This window comes from Thalassophryne amazonica, chromosome 6 (assembly GCF_902500255.1).
Source record: "Thalassophryne amazonica chromosome 6, fThaAma1.1, whole genome shotgun sequence".
NCBI classification, from domain to species: domain Eukaryota; kingdom Metazoa; phylum Chordata; class Actinopteri; order Batrachoidiformes; family Batrachoididae; genus Thalassophryne; species Thalassophryne amazonica.
In genome coordinates, this window is record NC_047108.1 from 86,246,432 (window position 1) to 86,261,288 (window position 14,857).

Below are 14,857 nucleotides of genomic sequence, written 5' to 3' on the forward strand. Positions count from 1 at the left end.
CTTTATGAAGCGCATGACTAAAACTCATAAAACAAAAGGCAATTGACTTTGTATTACCCTAACAAGATGTCTGTCAAGGCTAACAGTAAAATGATCAGCAACGGTCACTTTATGAAACTACCAAGTACCTCAGTCAAACTAGATCATCAAAATTTGGGACATGTCTGCTTTCCCATGTTGATAATGAACTTTTTATTAAAAAAAAAAAAAAATACATTTTACAAAATCTGTGGTTACATACTATTAAAAATGGAAAGCCAGTAGCCACTTCAAGCATGCATTGTAAAGATTCATTGACAGTTTGGCTTTTTTCACCTCACCCTACTTACATGTCTGGATTTCTTCTTCTGTATTTTTTTCCTGCAGTAAAATATTCCTTCCTGAATTAGTTGCGGCCCAAGATGAACACCAGTGGACCAGCATATCCCCTTGCTTCATTATATGTGGGTGACCTACATCCTGATGTTACGGAGGCCATGCTCTACCAGAAGTTTTCTCCTGCTGGACCCATCATGTCAATTCGTGTGTGCCGTGACATTATCACTCGCAGGTCCTTAGGATATGCCTACATAAACTTTCAGCAACCTGCTGATGGTAAAGTACCACTTTTGTTTGGCTAAATTATTCTAAATATCAACTTGCGTGTAAACGTTGGCTGAGTTACAGTAATTAGTTACAGTCTACGATATATAAAAAATTCTTTCCAGTGAACTTTTTAAATGATCTATCTATAAAGCAAGAAACATCTGTGTGTGGGTATGTGGCTTACATATCTATCTGATTGTTTGTCAGATCAGCCTCAGCTTTTGGATATGGCGTGTGCATGGCACGATAATGTGCATCCTTTATTATGAAAATTTTGGGGCTTAATTTTCAAAACCTTTATTTTGACATCGTAACATTAGTACTTCCAAGATGGCACGCTCTGTGGCATTTTGCAAGTGTAATCTAACTCTGACCAAGAGTTGCAACGTCAATGTCTGGGTAAAGTGAGAAAACAAACACACTGCAGGAGAATGACTTTTGAGAAGAGCAGTCAGTTAAATGTGTTCTTTTCATGTTTGTTTGCAAAACAGTATCAATTGTGGCTCGCTGACATTACTGGTAGCAAAAGTAAACAACATCAGATAGTTCATATTGCTTGCACCATTTCACAATAAAATTTTTAATGCCAGCATCCCAACAAATACTTTGAGTGTGAAAGGCATGCTGTCACTGTTACTTGTGACTGAGTTCAATTTGACAACGTTGAGGAGACGTTAGCTCAAATACGTTTTTTGCTAAAAACAATGAATTTCCCACAATTTCTACAAAGTTTCAGAAAGTACACAAGCTGAATAAAATCTCATATTTTCTGAGAGTTCAAGTTTAAATAAACTCTGTTCACGAGGTGGTGGTACTGAGGATTTACTGTTTTAAATATTCTATATGTTCTCTTTCATTTTGTCAGTCTCTTCCAGTATCCTGTTTAATAGGAATCCTTTTTATTTTCATATAATTGATGATAAAACAGATTTTTAAAAACATGAAATACTGTATTCAAATAATAATATAATAATACAATGACATGCTTTTGGAGGGCAGTATGCATTTTCAGAGGCCCAGAGGCCTCGTCTAACTCGGGCCAATATCTGTCATTTTGGGCGACTGGGCGTGAACGTCGGGCCTCTGAAAATGCAGACCGCACGACAACAGCATGTTATTTGTATTATTATCACTTTTTACTGAGATACACAACACGTAACGCGTACATAAAAAGTTGGCTCACTTAACTTTTGTCGTGTTGGATGGCGCGCGCACTGCTGTCCAAATTCAGCAGTGTGTCCTCATCAAGCTGGCTGGCTGCTGTTCATTGTCGTACTATCCGTGAGAAAATCATCCGGAATATCCATATTGGACCAAATAAGGTGGTCCAAAAAATTTTTTTTTTAAATCTCTTGTTCTCACCCCATCAATGTGTGATGCCTTAGGTGAAAAGTCACCTCAATTTTTTTCTTCAAAATCTAAACATATTTAGAGGTAGCATACTTAGCTTAGATATTTACCAAAATGGTATATTTTGATAAACGCATGTGGACTTCTGGTGCAGTTATAATTCCACAAATCCTTTGATAAAATTACTTCATAGCTCTGTTAAATGTCATATGTGAGAATAACCCACAATACAAAAGTTTTAATAACAGTATTTTAGGGATATTATAAGAACATCAGGAGAACGTTTCCTGGTTTTTGTCTCTCTGAACTTGAGCTACCATGTCGTCTGCATCTGCCACCAGAAAGAAAAAGCAGTTGTATCTGATTGGCTCTTGTGACCAGGAAATAAGAGGCAACAAGCTTCCATCTAATGGACAGGTTTTGAAAGTATTTTTCTTCCATCATAGAGAAATGAAGAAAACAGTACGAGATGCATGCACTGCAGCAATTGAAACAGCTCTTCCATTCTGGGAAAGAGCATGTATTCCAGTCAGGGCAAAGCATCACCTCATAACAAAGGTAGAGAAACTGTTCAGAAAATGGAAAACACTCAAGAAGACAAAGAATAGAAAAAACAAGAAACAAGAACTAGATGAAACAGACTTCACAGAAAATTTAGATGACCTTTTCGACATGGCACATCAGGATGCTCTGCAAATCATAAAGATAGAAGAAGATTGCCAGTTTCTAATTTCTCAAAGGGAAAAAGGTGGAAAGGGATGTATGGCTGGTATTGATATGCGACAGAAACTATTAGATGAGAAAAGAGAAAAGAGAGTAGCAGCTGCAGAAAATTATAAAAGAAAAATGGAAGAACCAGGTCCATCAGATGCTAACTTTAGCGACTTGAGTGATGATTCTGATGGGTCAGGTCTGTCTGATTCAGAAGAAGAATTTGTAGCTGAAAGTACTCCTGTGTCTAGTGCATCAAAGAAAAGAAAGACAAAAACATAATGACTCCAGGACTGGCTGCTGCATTTGATCGTACTAAAGTGTCTGACAGAAATGCAGTCTTTCTACTTGCTGAAACAACAGCAAGTTTAGGTCATGATGGCACAGAATACAATATCAGTCATTCTACTGTCCGTCGTAAGCGTATGAAGATGAGATCAGATTTCTCAAAGGAGATTCAAGAGAAATTTTCTACTGATACACCATTAGTAGTGCACTGGGATGGAAAGTTGTTGGAAGACCTCACAGGAAAGGAACATGTTGACCGTCTACCAATTGTTGTTTCTGGAGAAGGGATAAGTCAACTGCTTAGTGTGGCAAAGTTGACATCTGGGACAGGAGAAAAAACAGCTGAAGCTGTTGCAAGTGCCCTGCAAGAATGGAACATTGTAGATCAGGTGAAAGCTATGTGCTTTGACACAACAGCTTCCAACACTGGCCAATATTGAGGTGCTTGTGTTCTACTCCAAAACAAGCTGAATAAAGAGCTGCTCTAACTGCCATGCAGGCACCATATTATGGAGCTGGTTCTACGCAGTGCTTTTGAAACAGTCATGGGGAAAAGTAGTGGTACAGATGTGCGTCTTTTCAAACGATTTCAAGATGCATGGCCAAGTATTGACCAAAGTGCCTATGAAGATGGTCTGTCTGATGATTATGTGAAAACCCACATAACTTCTAAGCAAAATGATATCACAAGCTTCATGGAAGAACAGGTTTCTCTTTCCTGGCCTCGTGATGACTATCATGAACTGCTGGAGCTAGTCCTGATTTTCCTGGGTTATGTTCCCCCCAAAGGTGTGAACTTTAAATATCCAGGAGCTTTTCACCATGCAAGGTGGATGTTGAAGGTGATATATAGTTTCAAGATTTGGCTTTTCCGGAGCCAGTTCAGGTTAACAAAGAGAGAGGAGAAGGCCCTGATGGAAATGTGCCTGTTCTCATCCATGTTATATGTCAAAGCATGGATGACATGCCCAGTATCAGTATCAGCACCACAGAATGATCTCTTGTTCATGAAAGATCTCATCCAATACCAGGACACCAACCCTGCCATCTCAAAAGCAGCAGCTGACAAGTTCAGAAGACATATGTCATATCTCTCAGAAGAACTTGTGGCCTTGGCATTTTTTGACAACACTGTTCCATTGTCAACCAAATGCAAGATGGTACTGGCACTTAAAAAGGAAGCTCCTGAAACTTTGACCTTTGATGATGCCTCACTTCAGAATTTGGATTTGGATGCATTTGTCTCAAAGAAGACACACAATTTCGTCACAAAATTGGGAATATCTAATGAATATCTGGCTTTGGATCCTGAAGAATGGGAAAGTGATGCCAATTTTGCAAGAGCTCAATCAATAGTGTTCGCTCTGAAAGTCGTCAATGACCATGCAGAACGTGGAGTTGCCCTTGTGCATGACTTCAACAGGCTCCTGACAAAGAATGAAGATCAGTTTCAGTTTCTTCTCCAAGTGGTTTCTGAACACAGATGTAAATTCCCAGATTCCCGAAAAAGCACAGCACTTGCACATTAAAAGGAACAATTAACAATACCAATACCATAAGTCTGTAAATGGTATAATATATTATAATGAAGTAGTATTTAAGCTTAATTAAGAATTCATTATATATTTCAGTCATTCAGTGTCAGACAGTAGTACTTAGTCGTATGTACAGTTGTACACCTGTAGTCCTGTACACAGTATACATTATAATCTACACTTTTCTGATATTCGGAACACAATTAACACATACTGTATAATTAATTATTTAAGTAAACACTGTAACTACATTTCATGATATTATATTGTAAATTTCAACATTATAATAAAATAGTTTTGTGGAAAACTGAAATGCAATGTTTTCAATACTCCTAGGCTATTACCTAGCATTCGCCTAATCCACGATTTTAATAAATAATTTGCCACTGTTGTGCCACCACTAAAAATGCTAATATTTAAAAGATATTTTGCAAGCAATATTTTCTCATGAGGCATCACACATTTAGAGGGTGAGAGAAAAGAAAATTGAAGAAAAAATTTTTCATGTAATTTTTGGACCACCCTAGGGACCAAAACACACTTCTCGCCTTTTCATCTTTTCCTCTGCGGACAGTTCTTGGGCTGCGCGCTATGACGTCATTTGTTTACGCACAGTGGGCGGGTATAGCCAGATAGCGTTGACGTAAATCTACGCTACCGGCCTAGCAACGCCCCGGTAAAGTGATAATAATGTAACATATCAATCAAAACATAGACCCAAATGATGTAAAAAGTGCTTATTAACAACTCCACTTGTGGACCACATATCTTTAATTTGTGGCTTTTGAATGTTTGTATTGGATCAAAATTTATATTATTTCTATCTCAAATGTTAGAATGTAAGTTCTCGGCTCGCATGTGGCTCACATATCAATACACACTTCACAACAAACCTAAATGTCCCTGACTCACATTATCAATAACTACTGTATTCACATCCATAGGTTTGTGCTTCATGTGTACAAACTGTTTATTCCTTCCTATATCTCTGTGTGTGTATATACGTCTGACCTTATTGGATGAATGTCAATCTTTTTCTTAAAGGCCCAGTCACACGGCACTTAACGAAGGGTGACGAAGACCTGATGAAACAAGAAATCTGGACCTACGTTGACTGTCGTTGGCATCGTTTAACCTTCGCACAGCCTCGTTCCTGCAGCAGGGCGCTTCGTCAGGATTTTTAAACTGTTGAAAATTTTGAACGAAGGGCAACGAAAACCTAAATTCATCTGTGTCTCGTTTTGCTGTCGTTCTTGACGTTTTTTAAGTGTTTGTGTAGTTTTTGTAACGTTATTGTTTAATTTGACTTCGTTGGAGCAGCTGAACGTTTTCACACAGCGCAGAAGCCGGTTTATGAGTGCTGAGGCTACTGCTGTGTTCATGTACATCAGAAATTACAGGGCAAACTCAGCCTGCTTGCTTAGATTTTTTTGATCTGTGTGGGGGGCAGCTTCAATGGGCTCAGGCACCTTACATAGGCCAAAATTAATCTTTTGTGTGGATATAATTAATTATTTTGCCACAATCAACTGTTGTGTAATTTCCGACGGTACTTGAATGCAGCAGCAGCAGGAGCTCCTGCGTGCGCTTATTATTTTTATTAAATATAACAATCTGAGTGTAGGAATGACAGTCCAGTCCTTCTGTACATGTGGCAACAGGTAGATGAATCAAAATGATTATATAAAGAGCTGTTCTGGAAGGCAGAATTCACGTTGTGGATCAGTGATCAGCTGGTGGCATAACCGCACATGTGAGTCAATGCGCGCGTTCACACGCACTGATTAATTTACTGCTCTGACATATTCAAACATCTTTACACTTATATTTATTCTCCCTTTTGACAGTTTTCTGTTATAAATAAATAAATATATATGGCTTAGAACATAATACTGTGATACAGGAGTGACCACGGGGCACTTTTTTTTTTTTTCTTAATTGGAGGAAGATGGAGTGCGCAGTGTGTCAACAGACAGTGTGGATTCTGATAATGATGGACATGATCCCTCTTTTGTTCTGGACGAGGAACCAGAGCAGGTGGTCCACGACGTGCGCACAGCTCTCCACAGATTCTGTTTGCAGTTTCTCCAGGACTCAGGTGCTATGAGCGCCGTCCCAGCGCCGAGTCCTGGAACGCAGAGACGCAGACACACACTGCTCCAGCTGTGGCTCCAGGTGCATTTCGTCGAGATCGTGAGCTTCGGTTTTGTTAATTTCCTCTTTCGTCCCTTTTGCGTTCTTGCTTCGGAGACTGTTCGGTGATAAAAGCTCTTTCGTCCACATTTTCTCAACGAATTGTGACGTTTTTTACTTTTTCCCTTCGTTCAGGAATTGTCGTGTGCCGTGTGACTGGGCCATAAAATAGCTGTATTTGCTCATCTCTTTGTATCTCAATGTCGACCATGTTTTAACAAACATACACTTTGTCTGTAAAAACTATGTAAGAGTAAGTACACCTCTGTGTATGTCCCACCTTCAAACACAGCCTCATACGACCGTCCATGAAAAATCTACTTAAGCTCCCAATTTTCTATAGGAACACAAACTTCCTACAGACACTGGACTACAACCCCTGGCAATAATTATGGAATCACCGGCCTCGGAGGATGTTCATTCAGTTGTTTAATTTTGTAGAAAAAAAGCAGATCACAGACATGACACAAAACTGAAGTCATTTCAAATGGCAACTTTCTGGCTTTAAGAAACACTATAAGAAATCAGGAAAAATAATTGTGGCAGTCAGTAACAGTTACTGTAAGACAATCCTGCAGTTTAGCTAATTGGTGTGTATCCTCTGGCTTCATGGATAGATAAAGCTGGGTATCATCTGCGTAACAATGAAAATTTAAGCAATACCGTCTAATAATACTGCCCAAGGGAAGCATGTATAAAGTGAATAAAATTGGTCCTAGCACAGAACCTTGTGGAACTCCATAATTAACTTTAGTCTGTGAAGAAGATTCCCCATTTACATGAACAAACTGTAATCTATTAGACAAATATGATTCAAACCACCGCAGCGCAATGCCTTTAATACCTATGACATGCTCTAATCTCTGTAATAAAATTTTATGGTCAACAGTATCAAAAGCAGCACTGAGGTCCAACAGAACAAGCACAGAGATAAGTCCACTGTCCGAAGCCATAAGAAGATCATTTGTAACCTTCACTAATGCTGTTTCTGTACTATGATGAATTCTAAAACCTGACTGAAACTCTTCAAAATAGACCATTCCTCTGCAGGTGATCAGTTAGCTGTTTTACAACTACCCTCTCAAGAATCTTTGAGAGAAAAGGAAGGTTGGAGATTGGCCTATAATTAGCTAAGATAGCTGGGTCAAGTGATGGCTTTTTAAGTAATGGTTTAATTACTGCCACCTTAAAGGCCTGTGGTACATAACCAACTAACAAAGATAGATTGATCATATTTAAGATTAGCATTAAATAATGGTAGGACTTCCTTGAGCAGCCTGGCAGGAATGGGGTCTAATAAGCATGTTGATGGTTTGGATGAAGTAACTAATGAAAATAACTCAGGCAGAACAATCGGAGAGAAAGAGTCTAACCAAATACCGGCATCACTGAAAGCAGCCAAAGATAACGATACATCTTTGGGATGGTTATGAGTATTTTTTTCTCTAATAGTCAAAATTTTGTTAGCAAAGAAAGTCATGAAGTCATCACTAGTTAAAGTTAATGGAATACTCAGCTCAATAGAGCTCTGACTCTTTGTCAGCCTGGCTACAGTGCTGAAAAGAAACCTGGGGTTGTTCTTATTTTCTTCAATTAGTGATGAGTAGAAAGATGTCCTAGCTTCACGGAGGGCTTTCTTATAGAGCAACAAACTCTTTTTCCAGGCTAAGTGAAGATCTTCTAAATTAGTGAGACGCCATTTCCTCTCCAACTTACGGGTTATCTGCTTTAAGCTACGAGTTTGTGAGTTATACCACGGAGTCAGACACTTCTGATTTAAAGCTCTCTTTTTCAGAGGAGCTACAGCATCCAAAGTTGTCTTCAATGAGGATGTAAAACTATTGACGAGATACTCTAGCTCCCTTACAGAGTTTAGGTAGCTACTCTGCTCTGTGTTGGTATATGACATTAGAGAACATAAAGAAGGAATCATATCCTTAAACCTAGTTACAGCGCTTTCTGAAAGACTTCTAGTGTAATGAAACTTATTCCCCACTGCAGGGTAGTCCATCAGGGTAAATGTAAATGTTATTAAAAAATGATCAGACAGAAGGGAGTTTTCAGGGAATACTGTTAAGTCTTCTATTTCCATACCATAAGTCAGAACAAGATCTAAAATATGATTAAAGTGGTGGGTGGACTCATTTACTTTTTGAGCAAAGCCGATAGAGTCTAATAATAGATTAAATGCAGTGTTGAGGCTGTCATTCTCAGCATCTGTGTGGATGTTAAAATCGCCCACTATAATTAGACTAGGGATGGGTATTGATAAGATTTTATCAGTATTGATGCCATTATTGATTCTGCTTATCGATCCGAGTCCTTATCAATTCCCTTATCGGTACCTCTTGTGAATTTTGTACTAAAAGTAGGCTTTACAGGATTTCTATGTATTTCATTGAGTTTTAAAGTAAATAAATATGAAATTGGTCACTGTATCCTTGATCTCTGGACATAAATAAAAATAAACAAAATGGCGTTTCGCTTTGAATTTATTAATTCCGATTGGATTCTATCATTCTAACTTGACTCGGCAGAGAGCCGCGCAGCGTTTGGAGCTGTGTGAACAGTACGGAGGGCGATTCTCATTTCTTTCTCGCAACAAGACAGGAGTCCCAGGTAGTAACATTAATCCGCAGAAAAGTGACTCACGATTCACATATTCAGGGATGAAAGTGGTGAAAAACAAAAAAAGCTGGAACCCAAAATTACCCCCCAACACCACCTGCACGAAAATGTTTGAATTCTGGAAGCTCTGAAATTCAATCTGGGACTGTTCCAGACAATAAAGTGCAGTGAGTGCAGCATTCATTTAGTGAGGAAAAAAACCCAACTTTCCTTATTCAAATTCATTCAAGTAGTATTCTGCTCGTACTAGGATGCATCAGTTTTCTAACTTGGCAGATAGTTCTGGAGGAAATCACTGATGAAATTAACACATTGAAAATATGGTTTGACCGAAACAAATTGTCATTAAACTTAAATAAGACAGGGATGAAATGGAGGTGTAAGAGTCACTAGGTGTTCACAGGAAACACTTATTTATTTCTGTATGTATGTATGTATTTATTTATGTATGTTCATTGTTAGTTGGTTTTATATTTTCTGTTGTGTTTTTATTCAGGTTCTTTTTGTGTCTTTCTCTAAAATTGTGTATATAATCATTAGATTAGTTATTACAGTATTACTATTATTGTTGTGCTTGCTATTATTAATATATAAACAAAAATAAATTAAAAATATTACAATTTGTAATACATTTGACTCTTTTGTGACAACAAACTCTTGACAGCTGCAACTGCTTAATGCTAACTTTGAAAAACATTGAAAATGTCATAGACATGCTAAGGTGTTAGCATCAGTCCCGTTTTTAAGTTATAAAATACATCTATCAACTGTTTCAGGAGACCATAACAGGTCGGTTTAACATAAAAAAGGTAAATAATACTCACAGCCATATGCTCTTTAGGGTTTTAGCGGGGAAAAGGGAAAGAAAAAATTAATCAATGAAGCAATTATCGAAGCACTGCTTCGATCTGCGAATCACTGCTTCCATTGGTTCAAGGTTCAAAGCAAAGCCGCGCTGCAGAAAAGTTGATTACAGACCCGCTCCAAGGTCTGTAGTCATTGTAGAAAAATTATAATTTTCCAGACGAACACCCCCAAAAACAACGGCCACTCTGAAGGACCGATAAGGAAATCGTTAAGTAAAAAGGTTATTGATGTCGGTGGATCGAATTTCTTAACGATACCTGAAAGGAACCGGTTCTCAATACCCATCCCTTGTCAAGACACAAATGAAATGACTTTCTTGCATGCTGAAATCACCCCTCCTCTTTGCCCATTAGATGAACGGAAAATCAGATTTGTTCTCTGTGTTACTCTTTAAAAATATATAGAAATTTTTCCTCCACAAATAAAAGCTTGGCAGGGTATATTGGAACAACCCTGTCCATCTGAATCCTATTTCAGTTGCGCTTCACACAGTGGTAGCACAACATGAACAAGTGCAATGAAGCGAAATCATTCTGGTCTGACATATTGCAACTGTTGCATCATAGTGTACAGTATCAAGTTCATAAGCCTTTCTGGATTTCACTGACACTTTACACAATGGTAGTGCATTATATGAAAATGTGCAGTGAGAATAAATTATTCTAATTTGATGAATCATATTTTACATGTATGGAGGTTGCCTATTTAATTCAGGTGTTTCATCACAAAACATTCAATAGCAACAACGTGTAATGCATCCCATCAACTAGTATGGCAGAGTGGAGGATATCATTGTGTGAACTTGATCTTTTTTTTAGGTTTGTTAAAGAAACCTAATAGCTGTCAATTTCCATTATTCATTTTCAAATTTATGGGAGTAAAAATAAATTCTGAATTATATTGTGATAGATGTGCTTCCTACTAACACCACATACAGTTGCTAGTGATCACGTAATAAAATACTGGTAAATCCATGTTAATTTCAACCTGACCTACACACAATACCCCATAATGATGTGACGTTTTTGTAAATTTATAAAAAACAAAAACAAAACTAAGGAATCACATGTACATATGTATTCACAGCCTTTGCTATGAAGCTCAGAATGAAAATCTGGTGCATCCTGTTTCCATCCATAAATGAAAGAAGTTCGGATCCATCAGGACTCTTCCTAGAGCTGGCCGCCCATATACTGAGTGATCAGGGGAGAAGGGCCTTAGTCCGGGAGGTGACCAAGAACTCTATGGTCACTCTGTCAGAGCTCCAGCATTCCTCTGTGGCGAAAGAACCTTCCAGAAGAACAACATCTCTGCAGCAATCCACCAATTGGGTCTGTATGCTAGAGTGGCCAGACAGAAGCCACTCCTTTGTAAAAGGCACATGGCAGCCTGCCTGGAGTTTACCAAAAGGCACCCGAAGGACTCTCAGATCATGCGAAACAAAATTCTCTGGACTGACAAGACAAAGATTGAATTCTTTGGAGTGTATGCCAGGTGTCGTGTTTGGAGAAAACCAGGCAACATCCCTAAAGTGAAGCATGGTGGTGACAGCATCATACTGTGGGGATGTTTTTCAGCAGCTTGAACTGTGAGACTAGTCAGGATTGAGGGAAAGATTAATGCAGCAATGTATAGAGACATCCTGGATGAAAACCTGCTCCAGAGTGCTCCTGACCTCAGACTGACGTGACGGTTCATCTTTCAGCAGGACAGTGACCCTAAGCACACAGCCAAGCTACACTCAACAAAAATATAAATGCAACACTTTTGGTTTTGCTCCCATTTTGTATGAAATGAACTCAAAGATCTAAAACTTTTTCCACATACACAATATCACCATTTCCCTCAAATATTGTTCACAAACCAGTCTAAATCTGTGATAGTCAGCACTTCTCCTTTGCTGAGATAATCCATCCCACCTCACAGGTGTGCCATACCAAGATGCTGATTAGACACCATGATTAGTGCACAGGTGTGCCTTAGACTGTCCACAATAAAAGGCCACTCTGAAAGGTACAGTTTTGTTTTATTGGGGGGGATACCAGTCAGTATCTGGTGTGACCACCATTTGCCTCATGCAGTGCAACACATCTCCTTCGCATAGAGTTGATCAGGTTGTCAATTGTGGCCTGTGGAATGTTGGTCCACTCCTCTTCAATGGCTGTGTGAAGTTGCTGGATATTGGCAGGAACTGGTACACGCTGTTGTATACGCCGGTCCAGAGCATCCCAAACATGCTCAATGGGTGACATGTCCGGTGAGTATGCTGGCCATGCAAGAACTGGGACATTTTCAGCTTCCAAGAATTGTGTACAGATCCTTGCAACATGGGGCCGTGCATTATCCTGCTGCAACATGAGGTGATGTTCTTGGATGGCACAACAGTGGGCCTCAGGATCTTGTCACGGTATCTCTGTGCATTCAAAATGCCATCAATAAAATGCACCTGTGTTCTTCGTCCATAACAGACGCCTGCCCATACCATAACCCCAGCGCCACCATGGGCCACTCGATTCACAACATTGACATCAGAAAACCACTCACCCACACGACGCCACACACTGTCTGCCATCTGCCCTGGACAGTGTGAACCGGGATTCATCCGTGAAGAGAACACCTCTCCAACGTGCCAAACGCCAGCGAATGTGAGCATTTGCCCACTCAAGTCGGTTACGACGACGAACTGGAGTCAGGTCAAGACCCCGATGAGGACGACGAGCATGCAGATGAGCTTCCCTGAGACGGTTTCTGACAGTTTGTGCAGAAATTCTTTGGTTATGCAAACCGATTGTTTCAGCAGCTGTCCGAGTGGCTGGTCTCAGATGATCTTGGAGGTGAACATGCTGGATGTGGAGGTCCTGGGCTGGTGTGGTTAAATTCTCTGAAACGCCTTTGGAGACTGCTTATGGTAGAGAAATGAACATTCAATACACGAGCAACAGCTCTGGTTGACATTCCTGCTGTCAGCATGCCAATTGCACGCTCCCTCAAATCTTGCGACATCTGTGGCATTGTGCTGTGTGATAAAACTGCACCTTTCAGAGTGGCCTTTTATTGTGGACAGTCTAAGGCACACCTGTGCACTAATCATGGTGTTGAATCAGCATCTTGGTATGGCACACCTGTGAGGTGGGATGGATTATCTCAGCAAAGGAGAAGTGCTGACTATCACAGATTTAGACTGGTTTGTGAACAATATTTGAGGGAAATGGTGATATTGTGTATGTGGAAAAAGTTTTAGATCTTTGAGTTCATCTTATACAAAATGGGAGGAAAACCAAAAGTGTTGCGTTTATATTTTTGTTGAGTGTATTAAAGGAGTGGCTTCAGGACAATTGAGTGGCCCATATGTGAATCTGATTGAACATCTTTGAAGAGATCTGAAAGTGGTTGTGCACCGATGCTCCCCATCCAACCTGATGGAGCTTGAGAGGTGCTGCAAAGAGGAATTGGCACAACTGCCCAAAGATAGGTGCACCAAGCTTGTGGCGGCATATTCAGGAAGACATGAGGCTGTAATTGCTGCCAAAGGTGTATCAGCAAAGTATTGAAGAAAGGGTGTGAATACTTATGTACATATGATTTCTTAGTTTTTTATTTTTAATAAATGTGCAAAATTAAAAAGAAAAAACTAACTTTTCATGTTGTCATTATCTGGTGTTGTGAGTAGAATTTTGAGGGAAAAAAATGATTTTGGAGTATGGCTGTAACAACAAAATGTGGAAAACGTGAAGCTGTGTGAATACTTTCCAGGTGTTTTCTCTCTCTCTCTCTCTCTCTCTCTCTATATATATATATATATATATACGAGGTCTGTTAGAAAAGTATCCGACCTTATTATTTTTTTCAAAAACCATATGGATTTGAATCACGTGTGATTGCGTCAGCCAAACTTGAACCCTCGTGCGCATGCGTGAGTTTTTTCATGCCTGTCGGTTGCTTCATTCGCCTGTGAGCAGGCTTTGAGTGAGGTGTGGTCTACCCCTCTCGTCTATTTTTTATTGCGAATAAATGTCTGAATGATTTGGATCTTTGCTGCATCAATTTTTTTCCCAGAAACTGTAAGAGACCTCCAGGTGGACACCGTTCGAAAAATTAATATGGCTTTCAGGGACGATTTTATGGGGATTAAACAGATTAAGGAGTGTTACTGCCCCTTTAAGGACAGCCCACAACTGCTGAGAGCGCAGCGCGCTCCCGGCGCCGATGGACAGGCTGACACCCCGCACAAACAACCAGATCATTTCCAACATGAAAGCTTTGTTGTTCCGGGACCTCGTCTGACTTTCACAAAAAGGCAGAGATGTGGACATCAGCACTTTTTCCGGCACATTCCACCGTTACAGGAGTTTTTTTTTTTTTTCATGGAAAAAGAAGCCGAGGGACGCGCCACAGAGCCGTTCATTACGCGGGACAAAACCACCTCGGTGTTGGTCTCACAGGATGGCTTAAAGGTGGATTTCAGATGAATTCGGTTGCTTTTCAGGCGTGTGAATATCCGATTGTGATTGTGCATGAGCTGGACATGCCAGAACATGTCCTGTGAGGCGTTTCTTTTCGCCATGCAGCTCCGCCGCGACTCACGGAATTCCTCCGCCTTTGTTCCTCTTTCCATGACAAAAATTCCTGTAACATTGAAATGTGCCGTTCATTTCTAAACTGGACGCTGTCTTGATCCGGTATGTCCTCTGACTAGCACA

General features: G+C 39.8%; 1 protein-coding gene across 2 annotated transcripts in view; it reads left to right on the top strand.

The window, feature by feature from the left end:
- Window positions 1-217: 217 nt before the first annotated feature.
- Window positions 218-14,857, top strand: part of LOC117512561 (embryonic polyadenylate-binding protein-like) — a 59,256-nt gene continuing 44,616 nt past the window's right edge. For both annotated transcript variants that reach the window (XM_034172682.1, XM_034172683.1), the window contains exon 1: window positions 218-594. In XM_034172682.1, coding sequence (XP_034028573.1) covers window positions 402-594 — 193 coding nt within the window. In that variant the 5' untranslated portion in view covers window positions 218-401. The remainder of the gene's footprint in view (window positions 595-14,857) is intronic.